This window comes from Chaetodon auriga, chromosome 21, assembly GCF_051107435.1.
Source record: "Chaetodon auriga isolate fChaAug3 chromosome 21, fChaAug3.hap1, whole genome shotgun sequence".
In the NCBI taxonomy this organism is placed as follows: domain Eukaryota; kingdom Metazoa; phylum Chordata; class Actinopteri; order Chaetodontiformes; family Chaetodontidae; genus Chaetodon; species Chaetodon auriga.
Genome location: NC_135094.1, coordinates 1,238,159 through 1,255,552, shown reverse-complemented (window position 1 = coordinate 1,255,552; position 17,394 = coordinate 1,238,159). Strand labels below are relative to the sequence as shown.

The window sequence follows — 17,394 nt, the reverse complement described above, 5'->3', positions numbered from 1 at the left end:
GCACTCAGCAAGACTGCGATTAAAATCAGGTCTGTGTGGGTCGAGCTCATCTCAAATAAGCCTTATGACAACAGAGCAACATTTGTGACCTGCACAAAGTGGGATTTGTTCCTCTGTGAGGCGTTTTTTATCACGTTTTCAATCACGCTTATGGGAGCGCTACAGTCTTTCGTCTCCTCAGTCGGCTGCTTCCTCAACAGGGCCTGCAACAAACTGAGGAGAGTAGTGCAAAACTAGAGGAAGTGACATCGCGAAAATGTCAACGGTCACACTACAAAGTAAAAGATGTGAGGTAAACACAAAGAGAAAAATAACAGAACAGGATTTTTATCTGCATCATTTATTCTTTACGCAGATTGAGTTTCTGCAGGATCTTACAGATCAGCTCTCTGGTCTCGGCTCTGATGTCCAACCCATCCCATCTGAGAGAACTCGACCTGAGTGGCAACTCCTTCATGAAGGACTCCGGACTGAAGCCGCTGTGTGATTTCATGGAGAGTCCAGCCTGCAGACTGGAGGCTCTGGGGTCAGACACCATTTTTTACTTCTGTGCTGAGATTAACATGATGTGAAAGTTGTGTTGACAGTAATCGGCAGTTCCTTTTCAGCCATTGATTAAACGGCTCAAAACTCAATCCTGTTCATCGAAATTACATATTTAGAAACTTTTCCCCCGAAAACAATCCCATCATGCCTTGCACTGGCTTAGATGTAGCTCTCCAGCTCTGTGTAGTCTGTCCAGATCTAAGCTGTCCACCCCTCCACCGCTCACCTGCATCTTCAACTCTGCTCATCAAACACCTCATCAGCAGCTTCACCATCTGACAAACTGATCTCTGGAACCTTTGCAGCAACTTTCTTCATCAACACCTCGAAGTCATGTAAGATGTCCTGTCAGTATTTGACAGGAATCCTCATGTATCCTGGCACGCTAACACTGGCTAATGTTAACCAGCACACTGCAGATTGTTCAGATAAAACACTTGAAGCAGTCAACATTGACTGTTGGTTTCGTACTGGTGTAGAACCCTGGTCTCCTGTGTGAAAGTTGTGTATGTGATGAATGCAGTGAGATGGTGAAAAAAGTCAGATTTTAAAACTGAAGTCTCAATAACAAAGAAACACCAGTGTCGATCTGGTTCACAGACCCTTTACTGGATAAACTTTGATACCCAGTGAGGCAGATAAACAAGGAGGTGGGGGCCTGTTGTGTGGTGGTAAGGGCAGGATAGTTTTTAGCTCTCTTTTAAAAATATCCAGTGAGCTGCTTCCCTGATATCTTGAGGTAGTGTGTTCAGAGCCACTGCTTTGTAAGACAGCAGGAAGTGATCTCTGACCAACCTCCTTCATCTGCTTCCTCACTGCGAGCGCAATCTGCACCACCACCAGCTGCTTCTCCCACCACACTGGTTATTGGTGATTCAATGGTGAGGCGCTCCTGTAGAAGATCAGCAGAGACATACTGTTTGCCAGGTACTAAGGTGGCTGGCATCCTGGACAAGATCCCCAGCCTCGTGGCAAAACACGTTATCCTTCATGTCGGCTACAACGATGTTTCCAACCATCTCCGTCATTAATTCTTTTTTCAGGTTGAGTCTCTGCGGTTTGTCCAAAGTCAGCTGTGCTTCTCTGGCCTCACTTCTGAGGTCCAACTCTTCCCGTCTGAGAGAGCTCGACCTGGGTCACAACAAGCTGTATGATTCAGGAGTGAATCTGCTGTCTGCTGCACTGCAGAATCCACGCTGCAGACTGGAGGCTCTGGGGTCAGACAAAATTTTTTACTTCTGTCCTGAGATTAATATGATGTGAAAGTTGTGTTGACAGTAACCTGCAGACATGAGGCTGATATTATTCTGATCCACACTGAGTATCTTCATGCTGAAGTCTGAAACCTCTTTAACTCTTTATTTTTCATTTTATATTCGACATCAGATTATTTTGATAAATGATCGGTAAAATACATAAACACAATGAATAAAGTCGTATCATCTGACCTTCAGCGGTATGTCTTGGGTGAAGAGAGGGGCTGAGCTGTCAACTGATCACCACCTGGTGGTGAGTTGGATCCGCTGGTAGGGGAGGAAGCGGGACAGACTGGCAAACCCAAACATACTGTGAGGGTCTGTTGGGAACGTCTGGCAGAACCTGTCAATGGAGCGTGAGATTGACAGGCGGATCGGTGCAGCTGCAACAGTAATGCGGTCGCTGTATCGGTCTGTCGTGGTGGTGGTACCGGTCAATCTATGTTCCTACCCTCACCTACGGTCATGAACTTTGGGTCATGACCAAAAGAATGAGGTCCCGAATAAGCGAGAGAAGATGGATGGATGGACAATGAATAAAGAAATAGTATTATTATAGTATCTATTTCAACTATCGCCCTCATCCTTGGGAGGGTCAAGGGGCAACCGATCCAAACTGACACAGACCCTGGACAGGTCGCCAGTTCATCACAAGGCCGACACACAGAGACAAACAACCATTCACACTCACATTCGTACCTCTATCAACTGTCATACAATACCGAATAGATTCAGTATTTGCTTTTTCTTATGTTTTTATGACACTATGTGACGTTTATAACGACCAAATAGTTTAATTGTTTAGTTATATAATTTGTTCTTCATTCAGGTTAAGGTTCTGCAGTTTGTCAGAGATCAGCTGTGCTTCTCTGACCTCAGCTCTGAAGTCCAACCCCTCCCATCTGACAGAGCTGGACCTGAGAGGAAATGATCTGCAGGATTCAGCAGTGAAGCCTCTGTGTGATCTGGTGGAGAGTCAAGACTGTAGACTGAAGACTCTGAGGTCAGTAGAGGGTTGGAGTCAGTCCATGCTGGTCTCAGCAGTGTTGTACTAAACACAGTTAGCATCAAAGCACAGATCCAGTATTGTCATTTATTTGGTCCAAATATTTTTTTTAGAATGGAGTCCATATTTACATATTTGTAATATATATATGTAATATTTGTAATATCTGTAATATTTCACATACAATAAACCCTTAACAGCAGTAAATCCATCCATACAGTTAACAGTGAATATCTGTGTTTGTGTGGTGATGATGCATTCAGGGACAGTCAGCCCTTTATATCCACTGTGAACTTGAGTGAAATCTGCAGAGTTAACAGACTTGATGGCCAAAGTCTCTGCAGGTGTGTGAGCTTCCAGCTCAGTGTGTTCACTCCAACACGTTAACATGAGAGCTGAGAGGAAGCTGGCTACGCTACACAGCCGCTGCACTTGTGGTCTGAACAGGACTGAAGTCCCTGCTGCTCTTTATACTGGATGTGCTGCATCACTGACTGCCAGCTGATGAAGGAGTCTCTGTGAACTCTGACTGATGACGTCTGTTGTCTGTCTTCTTCTCTCATCAGATGGAAGTTGTCTCACTCGCAGTGAGAGCAATCAGAAAGGTGATTGGCCGAGAGCCGATCAGCTGGGTCCTGATGATCCAGAGAGGTTGAAGCAGCAGCAGCAGCAGCTTGTGTGTGGAGAGGCTCTGACTGGGCCGTGTTACTGGGAGGTCGAGTGGAGAGGAGAGCTTCATCCAGCAGTGACTGACAGAGGAATCCCAACAAGTGGAGATGACTGTCAGTGCTGCAGTGTGAACTGCTCTGAGATCAGCTCCACTGTCAGACACAATGTCAAGTCCAGCATCCTCCCTGTGTGTTCCTGTGGATGTGACAGAGCATCATCAGTGTATGTGGACTGCTCTGCTGCTGCTCTGTCCTTCTACACAGTCTGTGCACACACACTGAGACTCCTCCACTCCTTCTGCTCCTCACTCACACACCTCCTCCGCCTGGAGCCTGGACCTGAACCTTCAACCTGGACCTGGACTTTGTTTTGTACTTTCATGATGACTTTTATTTATTCTGGTTCTTTTGTTTCCACCAGCAGAGATTCAGAGGACGACTGACCTGCTGGCATCAGACGTCCAACATGACACCAACAGAAACAAATATGTCTGATCTGTTGTTCCAGGATCGTGGTTGATGGTTGTTGCTCAATTCAAGTGCATAAATCTGCTATTTGTAGAGCTGGAAGAGCAGTCGCACCATCATTATGTCATCACCTAAACGATGACGTGAAATTTCCAGCTCAGCCTGGGCAACACGACCCATCAGAACCTGGACCAGATGCTGGTTTCCCCGACAGGCTTGGCTGTGTCGATGGTGCCACGTCAGAATCAAGACGAGACAACAACACGTTGTTATATTTGTGGCTTGGACATTATGTGTGCGAGCTGCTGAACTTCTGCCACATTTAATCTGTTCCTGCATCTCTTTGGTCGTGTTTGTGATCTGTGATGTGTTCCTTTCATCTGTAAACTTACTGAGAAATGAGGGAAGTTTTGTGGGATGTGGATGTGAAGCATGAATCATTGAAGCTTCTCTCTGCTCCGCCTGCTGATGTCAGCAATATTTCATCATCATTCATGAAGGGGAGCAGCTTTCTGTGGATTTGATTGTTGGACGTCACTGTCTGACGATGTGTTGTATTATTACAATTGTCCTTTTCTAAACACTGATTAAAGAGCTGTCGGTCAAGGCACACAATATTTCTGTTTTATTGGAGTGCGTACAGTCTTATTCTCCTGCTCCACCCTCACCACACCTCCCCTCTACACCTGTCCCCCTCTCCTCATGCGAATACAACACTTTAAAAAACAAAGAGTTGTGTTCATCAGATCAAACGTGTTCACAGCCGTCATCACGTCAGCATGAGCTGATTTCACACAGGAAACGTGTCAAATTTGATTTCATTTGTGATGTTTAAATGTTCATTTTGAGTCATTTGAAAGAGTTAAAGGGGTCAAATAGTGAAAGCTGGAGGTGTGACAGGACAGGTGAATCAGAGGAAACCCAGTTCCAGAGTAACTCAAAGCTCTCTGTGGTTAATGATGGACTTCATTCCTTCAGGATCACTTCTGGACGTGCTGGGTGGGACTGAAACTGCAGCCCAGGAGCCTCCATGATGCTCGTGACCGTGGGTGACTCCGACGCTTCGTGTTGTCTTTGTTTGTCACTGTGAACAAAACAAATGTGACGCCGTGTGACAGCCTTAAGAGCAGCAGCTGCTCTCATTGGTCAGCGCACGCCGCCTCTCCTGGTTTCTCTTCCACAGCTTTGTCGTGCATTCAGTTGCTGAGTCGCACACACGCAGTTACCACGGCAACAGCCAAACTTGATTCACTTCCTGCTGTGTTCTCTGCTGCTCTGCATCCGACCCACTGAGGTGTTTTCAGAGCAGCAGTGACTCGTCCTCAGACTCGGTCATCTCCACTCTTTGCTTCTGTTTTTCTGTTTTTCTCTGCAGCAGCTCCGGCAGGTCACTCAGGCACGTGGTGGTTCGGCTTGTTCAACAGGAGCATTTCCACTCAAGAGTCCCAAATGTGAGTTGACCATGACAGAATAATTCACTTTGAATGAAAGTACGTGAGGTGAAATACCATTATTAAATCATTATTTTTCAATATCGTGACTGATTAAAATGTGTTTTGTGTGAAATCTTTTTTTTTGTGACTATAGCACGAACATCTGAGAAAAAAGAAGAGCGTCTGTCACTGTTCGATTCAGAGGATTCAGAACATATTGAAGCTGAATGTGTCTTCACTCGCAGATGGCAGATCCGGACTCTCCAGCTGAGGTTTCACAGGAGCCCGTCGTTCCCCCAGCTGGCAGCTCTGAGCCCGGGCTGAACGGCCACGCTCCTTCCCTGCATGCAGAGCTCCAGGCAGGGGAGCAGGAGGACCGGGACGGCCCTGAGGGGGACGAAGAGGAGGAAGAGGAAGGAGACAAGGCCTTGACTAAACCCAGGCCTCCTCTGCTGCAGCTCTGCAGGGGTACAGACAACACACTGATTCATATTTCTCCGTCAATGGCAGAAAAACAAAATACAACATAAAATAATGAAAACAGAATGATAAGACTGTGTGTTCAGGCACTTTTTCAGGTATTTCTGTTGTTTTTAGGTTTTACTTTTGTTCATTTTTTGTGCTTTTCTCGTCTAATCCTCAGATGCAACCAGCAGAGGACACCGGCGAATCGGAGGCCAGAACCTGAGGGCCAGTAATCACCTGTCCTCTCCGGCAGCTGCTCCACCCCCGACTGCTGCCACTTCTGTGAGTAAACAGTGACAGCCGCCGGCCACAGGAGGCGCTGTGATGCTGGGATGCCGACATTTTTCTTAGAAACTGACAAAAAGATCTAAAGTATGAGAGCAGATAAATGAAGAAGGTTTCCTCGATGTCTGGTCTTATGAGATGATTCACACCTGGAAACAGCTGGACCATGCCAGGTGCTGCCATGGTCCAGCTGTACAGAGACTGACTTCTGTCCAGGTGTCAGGTAAAAGGACGGCGCTGCTGTCCAACGAAGCGAGGAGAGAAATAGCGAAGCAGGCAAGAGCCCTGAAGGAGGAGAGACGAGTGACGCTGGACCCTCGCCACAAATACTTGGTCTGCAGGTTGGTGGACGCAGGGACCCTGGTGGAGGCGGAGGTGGAGGACGCGCTCGTCTCTGATGACAAGGTAACATCTCAGTCCGGCTCTCAAACTCCAAACTCAGAAGTGAACTCTGCTGTGTTCAGTCTGAGGATCAGTCACATCTGATTTTTTCAGTTCAGTCTGATCGATGATTTCTTTGCTGCGAACGGTTCCAAGAAGCTGATTTTCTTCTATCAGGATGTGAAACAGGTAAACTTTCCTCACATGAAAAGTCTGTCTTCATTAATGTGTCTTCTCTCTGTGATTTGACCTTTTGTTTTCTCTCTTTATCTGATTTCTGTGTCCTTCTCATCATCATCACTTCATCTTCTTTTTCTCCTCAAATATCTGCCCTCTCCTCCCTTTGTCCTCCTTGTCTGTCTCTGTTCTGTGTGTCTTCCCGACCAGACTCTGTCCTCCAGTCCTCCGTCCTTTGTGGATGCAGCAGCCTCAGCTGTTGCTCAAAGGAAACTCTTCCTCACTACAGGGAGCTCTGAGGTAGTCATCATCATCTTCACCAGAAGACAGTCACACTCTTTGACTTGTCCTGACCTCACAGAGGGAGCGGAGAATTTTCCACTGAGGAGGTGCAAACCTCACTAACGCTTGTCTCAAACAAATCATCCTGACGAGGAGCGACATGAGGAACCACGAAAGAAGGCGAAAAGTTCCTGCCATTGAAAATACGTCTGAGGTTTTTTGCACCCAATGGGATGTGAGAGACTCTGGGTGGAGTCTGTGTGGAGGACAGCTCCTGCTGTCACTCTGCAGACAGTGGACAAGGTGTGACGGTCTGAATCAGATCAGGCTGGGGAGCCCAGATTTAGTTTCACTCTGAGCTCAGAACAATGCTGCTTCGCGTCTGCCGCTGTCGGGCCTTAGAGATCTTAACTGCTCTGGTTGAGTCTGTGTTGTGTTGCCATGGAAGGAAATCCTGTGTGCTGCTTTGTTTGGGGGTTAGCGAGGTGACAAACACCTTCAGCAGACATTACACAGCATGGAGACTGCATGCAAAGTAGTCTGACCCGGGGAATGTGGACTGATTGGGCTATTGTCCCGGTCTGTCTCTATGAGAAACTACAAACTGAGCAGTAAGAAAGGTGTTTAGGAAGCTTCACTCAGCTCATTCAGCATGTTTCCTCATCTCTGGTGGGATCGCCTACGTTCCATCAGGCCTTTCTGAGACAGCAGTGCAGAATAAACACAGAGACTGAAAACTTGAGGATTGACTCAGCTGACACTGGTTTCCAGTCCAGATTGATGGGCTGCATGAAATCCTGGACCTTAGACTGTAGAAATTCTGAATTTGCGTGCATACGATCTCCGAAAAGAAAGAAACATTCAGTCTTTTCTTCTGGACTCAGGTTGAGTTCCAGTTTTAAAGGCATCAGACTTTTCAGGGCAGGTTTAAAATTTTAGGTCCGTCTTGTTGTCACAGCAGACTGTCCTCCAGCTGCAGAGCCGTGTCTTTATTTGTGAGACATGCTTCTGATGGTGGAATTGATCACAGTGCGTGAACCATGTGCAGCCAATTGAACTGAAGCTTTCTGTTTTTTTGCAGCCTCTGCTGGGGAAGTGTCTGTTCTTCCTGAGAACCACTGACAAGGCCATAACCACCGCTAACGTCCAGCAGGTCTGTAACTTGACTTTGTCCTCGTCTCTAGGAGGCTGGACAGACCCTGCTGACTCGGCACGTCTCGTACAGAAGCCGCTGTTATCCACCTGTGTAACATCGCTGTGGTACCTACTTTCCAGGAGGTGAACTTTGGCGTGTTGGACTGCCGTGATGGCAGCGTCCTGAACAGTCTGGAGACTCTGCTGGCTCACATCATGTTACCGGCCCTGACCTCACAGCAGGTACACACCTCCACCTGAAAGGCTTCTTTACTCAGATTCATCTCTTTAGTTGGTTATCAGAAGATTGTGAGCAAACAGAGATATGTTATAAGTGCGCAGGTGTTTGACAATTCAGGGTAAGTATTAGTATCTGGAGTATTAGTATCTGCAAATACAAACCCTGAACCATCAAAGAGCTGTTAAAGCCATCTGAGGGTTTACAGGACAAGACCTGCAAACCTCCTCCTCTTCGTCCTCTGTTTGTGCCGTAAGAACAAAAACGTCAAATCGTGAAAATGAGTGTGACAGTGACGGTTACTGATGACTGTTGAGGATTCAGCCTCACTCAGATTACATTTGGACCTTTCAGCCTCGTTTCTGACCGCTGACCCTGTTTTCTGTCTAGACGTGGGGTTCAGTGCAGGAGGGCGCGTCCTGTCCAGATGTCCAGTCCTTTCTGTCTTCGGTGGACCAGTTCATCAGCAATCTGAGCTCAGCCAGAGTCAGCATGGACAGAAAGTTCCAGCTGCAGCAGGTGGACCTCCCCGATGCCGTGGGCCAGCTGAGCAGCCCTGCAGACTACACGGCTGCAGGTAGGATGGTCAACCACAGCTGCAGCTTTATTTTCTACCTGCTCCTCCTCAAAGCTACAGCGACCCAGCCAGCATCCGCTTCATTTCCCAGGCGATGTTTGATGAATCATCCCTTCAAACGACTAAATCCAGTGTTCCTGTGGAGGGAGATGTAATTACCTAATAACGTGTCAGAAAGAGATGAAGGAAGACGTGGCGAGGCGAAGGAGTCACACTGACACCTGTAGAAACGCGTTAAATGATTCTCAGCACAAAGATCAACAGCGAGGTGACGGCATGTTATGAGCCTCCATGGCCGCCGCAGAGGTCACAGTGTTCAAGAGCTTGTGCTTCTGCTCTCAGCCAATAACAGCGAGCTGGTGGAGCGTCTGGAGGGCGTGGTCTCAGTGTGGACCAACCAGATCAAGCAGGTGCTGACAGAGAGCGAGCAGATGAGGAAGGAGGCCGATGACGTGGGGCCGTCAGCTGAGCTGGAGCACTGGAAGAGACGCATGGTCACCTTCAACAGGTAGACCCACGTTATCAACGCTTGGCTGAGTCGCTTCAGGAGAGACGGAAGTTTCCTCTTTGGCCAAATAGTTTGACAGCATTTAGTTTAATGTTTTACATTCATTCGCTAGTTTCTAATGCGCGCGCGTGTGTGTGTGTGTGTGTGTGTGTGTGTGTGTGTGTGTGTGTGTGTGTGTGCGTGTGTGTGTGTGTGCGTGTGTGTGTGTGTGTGTGTCAGTCTGATGGAGGAGCTGAAGTGTCCTCATGTGAAAAGGACTCTGGGAGTTCTGCAGGTCACCAAGTCCAGAACTCTACGAACCTGGAGAGAGCTGGTAAAACCTCACTAGTTTAAACTGAAATTTAGTTTGATTGGGTTTAATTCGCAGCAGTTAGGTTTATGCTGCCAGTATCACCATTGATTAACTGATTGATTGATTGATTGATTGATTGATTGATTGTGTCAGGATGGGGACATCACCGTTGTAGCTAACGAGGCTAAGGACAACGTGAAGTATCTCTCCTCTCTGGACAAGTTCTTTGGACCGCTGGGGAAATGCACTCCGGTAAAAAACTTTACGTCTTTCACTTTAAAGCATCAACCCTCCATCTGTTTGACACCTGACGATGATGATGGTCCCTCTTCTTCCTCATATTTTACTTACACTCTCAGTAATGCGAGTCCACAATTGATGAGATGGAGGAAAGTTCTTACAGCGCTAATTTATATGAAACTATGAGACAAAGCCAGGTCGGTTACAGTTGTTGCCCAGGTTGACTGCTCACGAAGGTCCGCTCGTCACGAAACAAGACAGGGTACGTTACTACGTTCACCTGAGTTATGTGAAACACACCGTGACAGACTGACACAGTATTATACATAAAAGAAGGAATCATTCATGTTTTACATTTGCAGAATTTACAAGACAGAAATAATTAAGAATCTGTCTCAGACAGTTTCACAAAGTTTAGAAAGTTTGCCTTAACAACTTTCAAAATTGTGTGATTTTTAAAGGGAGCCTGGGGCTGCTCTCCTGCCGCCTCAGATCACTCACACACAGGATCTGCTCTGGAGGACACAGATCTGATCTCAATGAGGAGAACAAATCAAAAACACAAAGATCGGATCGTTTATGATCCAGATACCGATCGATTTTTAATGTCAGGTGTAAGTGAGGCGTAAAAGATCATTTCACTGAGCCGCTAAAGCGACTTTCCTCCGTTTCCTGCTGTGCAAACAGAATGTGAGATTTAAGGGATTTTCATTTTCTGCCTGCGTGACTTACCTTCATGCACACATAAGGCAGCATGTAGATGTTTTGTCATCATCGGTAATCCCTCCTCTTCCTCTCGCTTGGACAGACCAGTGTGCTGGAGCACATCCCTGGTCTCATGACCAGCATCAGGATGATCCACACTGTCTCTCAGTACTACAATACCTCCGACAGAATGACCTCTCTGCTGCTCAAGGTCACCAACCAGATGATAACCACCTGCAGGAGCCACCTGTTGCAGGGCGTGGCCCACATCTGGGACCACAGCAGGTACAGAAGACCAGACCACCATTAAACATGAAGATTACATCAGATGAGAAAAGAGTGTGTGTGTGTGTGTGTGTGTGTGTGTGTGTGTGTGTGTGTGTGTGTCAGGCCCGTGCTGCTGCAGCGTATCTCTGACTGCTCTAATCTGAATGTGGAGTATCAGAGGAGCTTCCAGACCATCAGAGACAAACTGAGAGAAAAGCCTGAAGACAGACAGTTGGACTTCAGGTAAAGACCAAGCAGCAGCTCGTCGCCTCAGTTTCAGTGCACTTCCTGTAACAGGTGACCTTTGCCTGCACTGCCCTCCTCTTCCTCGCTCTCTCTGTCCATCCCGTTCAGTGAGAACTACATCTTCGGGAAGTTTGATGCTTTCTGCAGGCGTCTGGAGAAGATTGGCGACATGGCGTCCACGCTGGAGAGCCTGGCCGCTCTTGAAAACATGAAGGTGAGCCAGGCTGGTTTTTAACTTCTCTTAACTATTAATATTTTCAACTATTCACTTTTTCATTCTTCTTGTGTTTCATCTTCTTTTGTCAAGCTGCAGGTGAGGGTCCATTGTTTTGGGGTTTTGGTCACGAGTTCACACATTTTTTCTTCTTTCATTCAAACGAGTTTGAATTTCCTTTTCCTCTTGATAAATTACACAACAGAAATGTAGAAAAAGCAAAACCAAATCCACATTTAACAACGCGTCAAGCAAGCGAGCGAACATGCAGAGCAGACGCAGTGAGCCTGAGCTGTGTTACAGGTGGAAGGGACGGAGAAGATTTATGTCCGCTACCAGACCATTGTCTCCACAACCAAGTCCAAGACCTACGATGTCCTGGACCACCGCAAGCTCGAGGTAACATTTAATCAGTTTTATTACAGAAAAATGCAATAAATAAAGTAGTAATAGAATGATTTGCCCAAAATAGATTGAATAAATAGCTTTTTTCTTCAAGTTTTATTTCAATATGATTCAACCTGTTTGCCAGAGCTCTTAAAAACAAGTGTAACCAGTATGTGCTGCCGCTAAAAGGGTAACTGTAACTGTAAAGACTGGACCAGATTCAGAAGGTTTTAGGAACGACGGGAGCCAAAGTATACAAGGGTATATTTCAGCTTCACTTAGAAAATAACAAACTAAAAAAATAAACTGCACACAATAAAAACAGACCCAGGTCTAGTGTTCACTGTCTCTTTAAGAGTCACAGTTCACAGTCCAACTCCAGGGTGGGACCTACGAGGAAAGGCAGGTTGGTCTCTGCCCTTGGCGATGTACATGTGTGTTCAGTTCAGTCCTACCGCACTTGATGTGGGGGTTCAACTATCATCCTCCTTTTGGCAGCGACAGGTTCTACGTTGAATGGGCTGGAACAGGTTCTCTCTACAATCGTCTCTGAATCTCTGGTGTCTCTGCTGATGTCTCTTCTGAAGTCTCAGCTCTTCTTAAGGGGACTCAAAAAAACCTGACCTATTGATGTGTGCATGCGTAACCCCCCCCCCAGCAAGTACACACAGAGGCCACCACACAGCATATAGTTGACCAATCACATGTAGCTTGAAAAGGAAAAAAAGTCATGGGACAAAAACAAAGCTGCTCCCGCCCCGGCTCCCAGGCAGTAGCCGGCTCCGATTGTTTAGAGCCGGCTGAGAGCCATTTTGTTTGTGACCGACATGTCACTAATTTCTCTACCTGTTCCACTATTTAAAAAATCGCGAAGCAACTTGGTGGGCGTTATCCTGGTAATTTCTCTGCGTGAGAAATACAAGGTGTGGCGTGGGAGCCCTCTACAACGCAACAGAAAATGTCTGAATAATTAGCAATGAAGCTAGCGGACTTTTAGGCGCTAGTTAGATTGGCTCAAATGGAAGTGATCTGCATATTATTGGCTGTTTGCCAAACTTGTCAACCAAACGCTCTCGTTTTTTTTTTTTCCACACTTCTATATACTTTTGCACTGAACATACTAACATCTGCTTTTTTTAAGACTGTGCTTATTTCATATGAAATGATATGAATTGCATGATACTTATTTAAGAATGTAAATACCGAGATGTATTTTTATTTATTTATTGTTGTCTTTTTTAATGGTTTATTTAACCCTCTGGGCTACACAAGGAAAGAAAAGCTATAAAATGCAGGAAACATTATTTAACATACGCAGAATTATCTGCACACAACAGGAAAATTTCTCTAACCAAGATTTTTAAAAACCAGTAAAAAATATCTAGTCTGGAGCGTCGGCAGTGAGCTTCAAAGTAGTGCAGTCAGACTCAAAACCAGGAGCGTCTGATGCTGACTGAACAGTTTTGTTCTCGTCAGTGTCGATCAAACTTTACTGTCTCGAGCGTTGAGTTACTCAGTGTGTCTGTGCGTCTGTGTCTCAGTTTGACAGGGACTATGCAGACTTCCAGCTCCAGGTTCAGGGCGTGTTCCAGTCTCTTCAGTCTCTGCTGGACTTCTGGTTCCAGCAGTCTCTCAGTGTGAGTTCAGCACAATCTGACCTGTAACCAGCTCGAACGTGTGTGGAGGAGACCGACCGGCATTCAATCCAGTGTTTGTGTTTCAGACGGAGCGGATGCTGGCGCTGCTGGCAGTCTTTGAGTCCGGTCCAACAGCTCGTCTGGACCTGAAGCAGCACCACCTGCTGTTGCTGCATCGCTACGGCAGAGAGCTGGAGCTGCTGAGGAAGACCTACCAGAGACAGAGAGATACGCCGCCCACCGGACGCAACCTGCCGCCGGTACCAACACCGGTCCCATCACCTGTCCCCTCACTGTCCGTCCAACTCTGCTCACTTATACTCACCGTTATTTTCATCACTGCTTGTACAGTTTGTCTGACCGACAAAGAAATCCAAAGCTAGAGCAAAGTTTTACTCTCGTGGATGACAAAGAAAAGCATCAGATTTTTTTACACACTCATAGCTTTTGGTGAATCTTCTGTCCTTCCGCCCACTGATTGACGAACCAGAGACAAGCTGCCCACAGGCTAACCTCAGCTGTCGCCCCCTCTCAGGTGGCAGGTAGGATCCTGTGGTGTCGTCAGCTTTTCAGGAAGATCGAAGCTCCCATGTTGATCCTGAAGAAGAAGCTCGATGTCCTCAAGGTACAGCCTCTGATTTCACCTCATCAGTCATGGAAATACTCCTGATCAGTGAGTCCTGAGCCTCCCTGCCTGTGTCTCCGCCAGGGACCAGAGATGACTAAAGTGATCCGCAGCTACAACAAGATGGCCGTGATGTTGCTGCAGTACGAGGTGCTGCACCTGCAAGCCTGGAGTCAGGCTGCAGAGGGCGTGCCACAGTGCCTGAACGCCGCCCTGCTGGTCCGACATGAGAACAGCAAGGTGAGTGAGCCTTCAAAGAGCTGCTGTTCATGTGACAGTCAGCCATTTTCAGATGATATCACCTTCATCTGTGTGTTCAGCACAGAGGACCCGGATGTGTTTAGCCTAGCTTAGCACAAAGACTGGAAGAAGGGGGAAAGTGCTAGCATAGCTCTGTCGGATCACCCTCTTTGATCTACATGTTGCATCTTGTCAGCTAACAAACTGCTTTCCTGCCATCAGCTCAGTGCAGCCGACAGCAGAGTTCACAACCTCATCACAAAACTGTACATCTCTGTGTCCGTTAGAGTTTGGTTTGATTGACTTGAATGACGTCTTACATCTGCACCAGAACCTGGAAGTTCTGCTTCCGCTTCTTTATCTTTCTCTCAAATGAATATTGATGATCTGTTCCTCAGGAGGTTTTGGTGAACCTGGACCCCGCGGTGCTGGAGGTGCTGCAGGAAGCCCGGTGGATGACCAAACTGGGGGCGACCGTGCCGAAGGTCATCGTAAAAATGAGCTGCAGGGAAGCGCAGCTCAAAGCTCTGTACGAGCGGTGAGAGCAGCACGTGCGGTCAGACTTCATGCTGTGGACACACATCAGTCCTCGCTGGACTTGATTGTGAAGTCAAAGTCGGTGCTCAATCTTCTATGTCAAGCTCACGTTGTCTCGACTCTCTGCTCTGGTCCAGGCTGCTGGACTTGCTCCAGGACTACAGATCGGCGGTCGCCAGGATCCCCCCTTTCCTGTCGCCTGTGATGCAGCCCTTCATCGGCCGGGTGGAGGCGGCCCTCTCGCCTGGACTCACCACGCTGTCCTGGACTGCTCTCAACACTGACGCATGTATACTTGAATGAATTAACGGATGCGGATGATAGAAAATGTGAACACGTAACTTCACTTTCATCAACATTAATGAGCGAAGAAGCAGCCAGCGATGATTCAGCCGCTCTCTCCGTCCTCCTCAGTCATCCAGAGTGTGTACCTGGCTCTCAAAGACCTGGATCAGGTGTCCAAAGTGGCCACAGACCTGCTGGAGTGCCGCATCGGTCGGCTGCTTCAGGCCGTGTCGTCCTGCTGTCTGCTGGTCCTGCCCGAGGACTCACCTGTCTCACCAGAGGAGCTGCTGCTGCAGACGGACAGCTTGGTCCAAGCTGCTGCCGTCACTCTGAGCTGGTAAAACACCGAACAGAGCGCCGAGCGAACACACAGACAGCCCGTTACTGACGTGTGTGTGTGTGTCTGTGTGTTTGTGTGTGTGCGTGCGTGTGCAGGCAGAGTCAGCAGGTAGAGAAGTACACCTTTGAGCTGATTGAGGAGCTGAAGAGGAAGATGAAGACAACAGAGACTGTTAATCTGGAGGTAATACACATGGCACGCACACACTCAAGCTATCATTTGTCATTAATTTTCCTCGCCTCCTCTCCTTATTTCCTTGTCTCCTCTCCTCTTCAGGGGTCCTTCCAGTGTCTCCATCCAGACTCCAAACAGAAGACTCGCTGTCAGTCTTGCCTTCCTTGTCTTTTCTACAACCTGATCGGTCAGCTCTGTCATCGCAACACGGAGGCCCTGGTCAAAGGTTGTCCGTCCTTCCTTCCCCGCCTTCCTGCCCTTCCTCCTCAGTTGGACTGCCTTTCCTTCAGGCCATCTTTCTGTTCTTCCTTCTCGCTTTTCCTCTCAGTCTTTACTCTCAGAGCAAAAACAAAGAACGGAAGTGAAACGTGATTTCTGCTTTGTGTTAATTGAAATGTCCTTGTTAAGCCCACAGTAACATTCAGTGCTTCACCTGCCACCAGGTAGTATTCATAGATCACTCTGCAACTTCAGCACCAGACTTTAGCTACGCTGAGGAGACTGAAAGGAAGTGGAAACATGGCCATCAGTGATTCAAGCTGTAAGATCTCAGTTCTGTTCATCCGACACTGATTCTTCTTTCTCCTCTCAGCCACCAAATCCTCTCTGGAGGCCCTGAGGAGGAGACTTCATGTCCCCAAATACCAGCCCTCCTCCTGCAGCAGCCAGTCAGCTCCTCCTCCTCCTCCTCCGCTCTTCAGAGCCTCCATCCAGCTCGCCGTCCCCAACATCGTCCTCAGACCCAGCCTGGACGACATCCAGGTTCTTCTGTCGCTCATCTGCAGCAACGTGCCGCCAACGTGCTTCAAGCTCTTTGGAGGTGTTCATTCAAACCTGCTGAGTGTGTGTGTGTGTGTGTGTGTGTGTGTGTGTGTGTGTGTGTTTCAGAGTACAGTCAACAAGCTGGTGAGTGTTGTGCTGTCTGCGACCAGAGACATCCCTCTGTGGACTTACTCTCACCTTCAGTACAAACAGCAGCAGGTACGCTCATTGCTCACCTGGCTCTGGAGACACCCGCTGCCAGACCGCCAATCACATTCCAGTATTATTCTCTCCGCCAGGTGGAGCAGGTGGCGGGTCGGGACGCAGGAGACGACATCCCGGTGAAGCCGCCGGTGCTGAGGCCTCTGGACAGACAGCTGACCGAACACAAAGACGTCACCAAGTCAGTCCAGCGGTCCAATCGTGAATGAGATGTTTTAAGTTTCTCTGCTCTTTCATTGGCTGACGAGTTTAGCATTTAGCAGCTAAAACAAAGCACATGAAGGACACACAGTTCCAGCGTTGTGCTTCAGCCGTGACTGATATTTATGTGAAAACTCCAAATAACACGTCAAATAAAAGAAACAAGAGACTTCTGACAAAAACAAGAACAAAGAAGAAATACTCTGTATGTTTTTACAATAATCGTGATGATGCAGAGAGAAAATACACAAGAAACGAGTCTGCAGGTCAGATCCAAAACAAATAGGCACACAGTGACTCAGATGAGACTGATAGCAGTTCAGCATTTCAAACCCTTCACTCACAACTAGAAGGAGGACAGAAAGACAGTAGAAAAACCTTTAGACCGTCACACTGCAACACTGCATTAAAACTAATTCAGCTGATGCTGAACCACAAAAACAAACCACAACGCGCACTTCCTCATCCTCATCCTCATCCTCATCCTCATCCTCATCCTCATCCTCATCGCGTTAAGACCGAAGGTGACGAGCTTCTCTGTCGCTGCTCTCAGGCTCTGGAGCTTACTAATGTCCTCTCATTGCTTTCAGTCCTCG

At 47.6% G+C, this 17,394-nt stretch overlaps 3 protein-coding genes across 4 annotated transcripts in view; 2 read left to right on the top strand and 1 right to left on the bottom strand.

Moving 5' to 3' along the window:
* The window catches only part of LOC143339681 (NLR family CARD domain-containing protein 3-like), a 371,505-nt gene that overhangs the window by 210,229 nt on the left and 143,882 nt on the right, over positions 1-17,394 (bottom strand). The window lies entirely within an intron of this gene.
* LOC143314503 (NACHT, LRR and PYD domains-containing protein 9B-like) lies at positions 257-4,547 on the top strand. Its single transcript, XM_076721569.1, is given in 6 exon segments — positions 257-265; positions 356-439; positions 441-526; positions 1,590-1,763; positions 2,632-2,805; positions 3,375-4,547. Coding segments are annotated over 6 exon segments (552 nt in total). The 3' UTR covers positions 3,400-4,547.
* Positions 7,421-17,394, top strand: part of dnah5l (dynein, axonemal, heavy chain 5 like) — a 38,596-nt gene continuing 28,622 nt past the window's right edge. The window contains exons 1-22 of one of the 2 annotated variants that reach the window (XM_076761044.1): positions 7,421-8,120; positions 8,243-8,344; positions 8,730-8,916; positions 9,259-9,424; positions 9,644-9,737; positions 9,870-9,968; positions 10,765-10,946; positions 11,052-11,171; positions 11,283-11,388; positions 11,692-11,787; positions 13,317-13,412; positions 13,499-13,672; positions 13,948-14,037; positions 14,122-14,277; positions 14,676-14,815; positions 14,952-15,103; positions 15,229-15,436; positions 15,535-15,622; positions 15,716-15,839; positions 16,206-16,375; positions 16,502-16,594; positions 16,675-16,778. In XM_076761044.1, coding sequence (XP_076617159.1) covers positions 8,318-8,344; positions 8,730-8,916; positions 9,259-9,424; positions 9,644-9,737; positions 9,870-9,968; positions 10,765-10,946; positions 11,052-11,171; positions 11,283-11,388; positions 11,692-11,787; positions 13,317-13,412; positions 13,499-13,672; positions 13,948-14,037; positions 14,122-14,277; positions 14,676-14,815; positions 14,952-15,103; positions 15,229-15,436; positions 15,535-15,622; positions 15,716-15,839; positions 16,206-16,375; positions 16,502-16,594; positions 16,675-16,778 — 2,672 coding nt within the window. In that variant the 5' untranslated portion in view covers positions 7,421-8,120; positions 8,243-8,317. The remainder of the gene's footprint in view (positions 8,121-8,242; positions 8,345-8,729; positions 8,917-9,258; positions 9,425-9,643; positions 9,738-9,869; positions 9,969-10,764; positions 10,947-11,051; positions 11,172-11,282; positions 11,389-11,691; positions 11,788-13,316; positions 13,413-13,498; positions 13,673-13,947; positions 14,038-14,121; positions 14,278-14,675; positions 14,816-14,951; positions 15,104-15,228; positions 15,437-15,534; positions 15,623-15,715; positions 15,840-16,205; positions 16,376-16,501; positions 16,595-16,674; positions 16,779-17,394) is intronic. The other variant, XM_076761045.1, reaches the window with a different exon arrangement.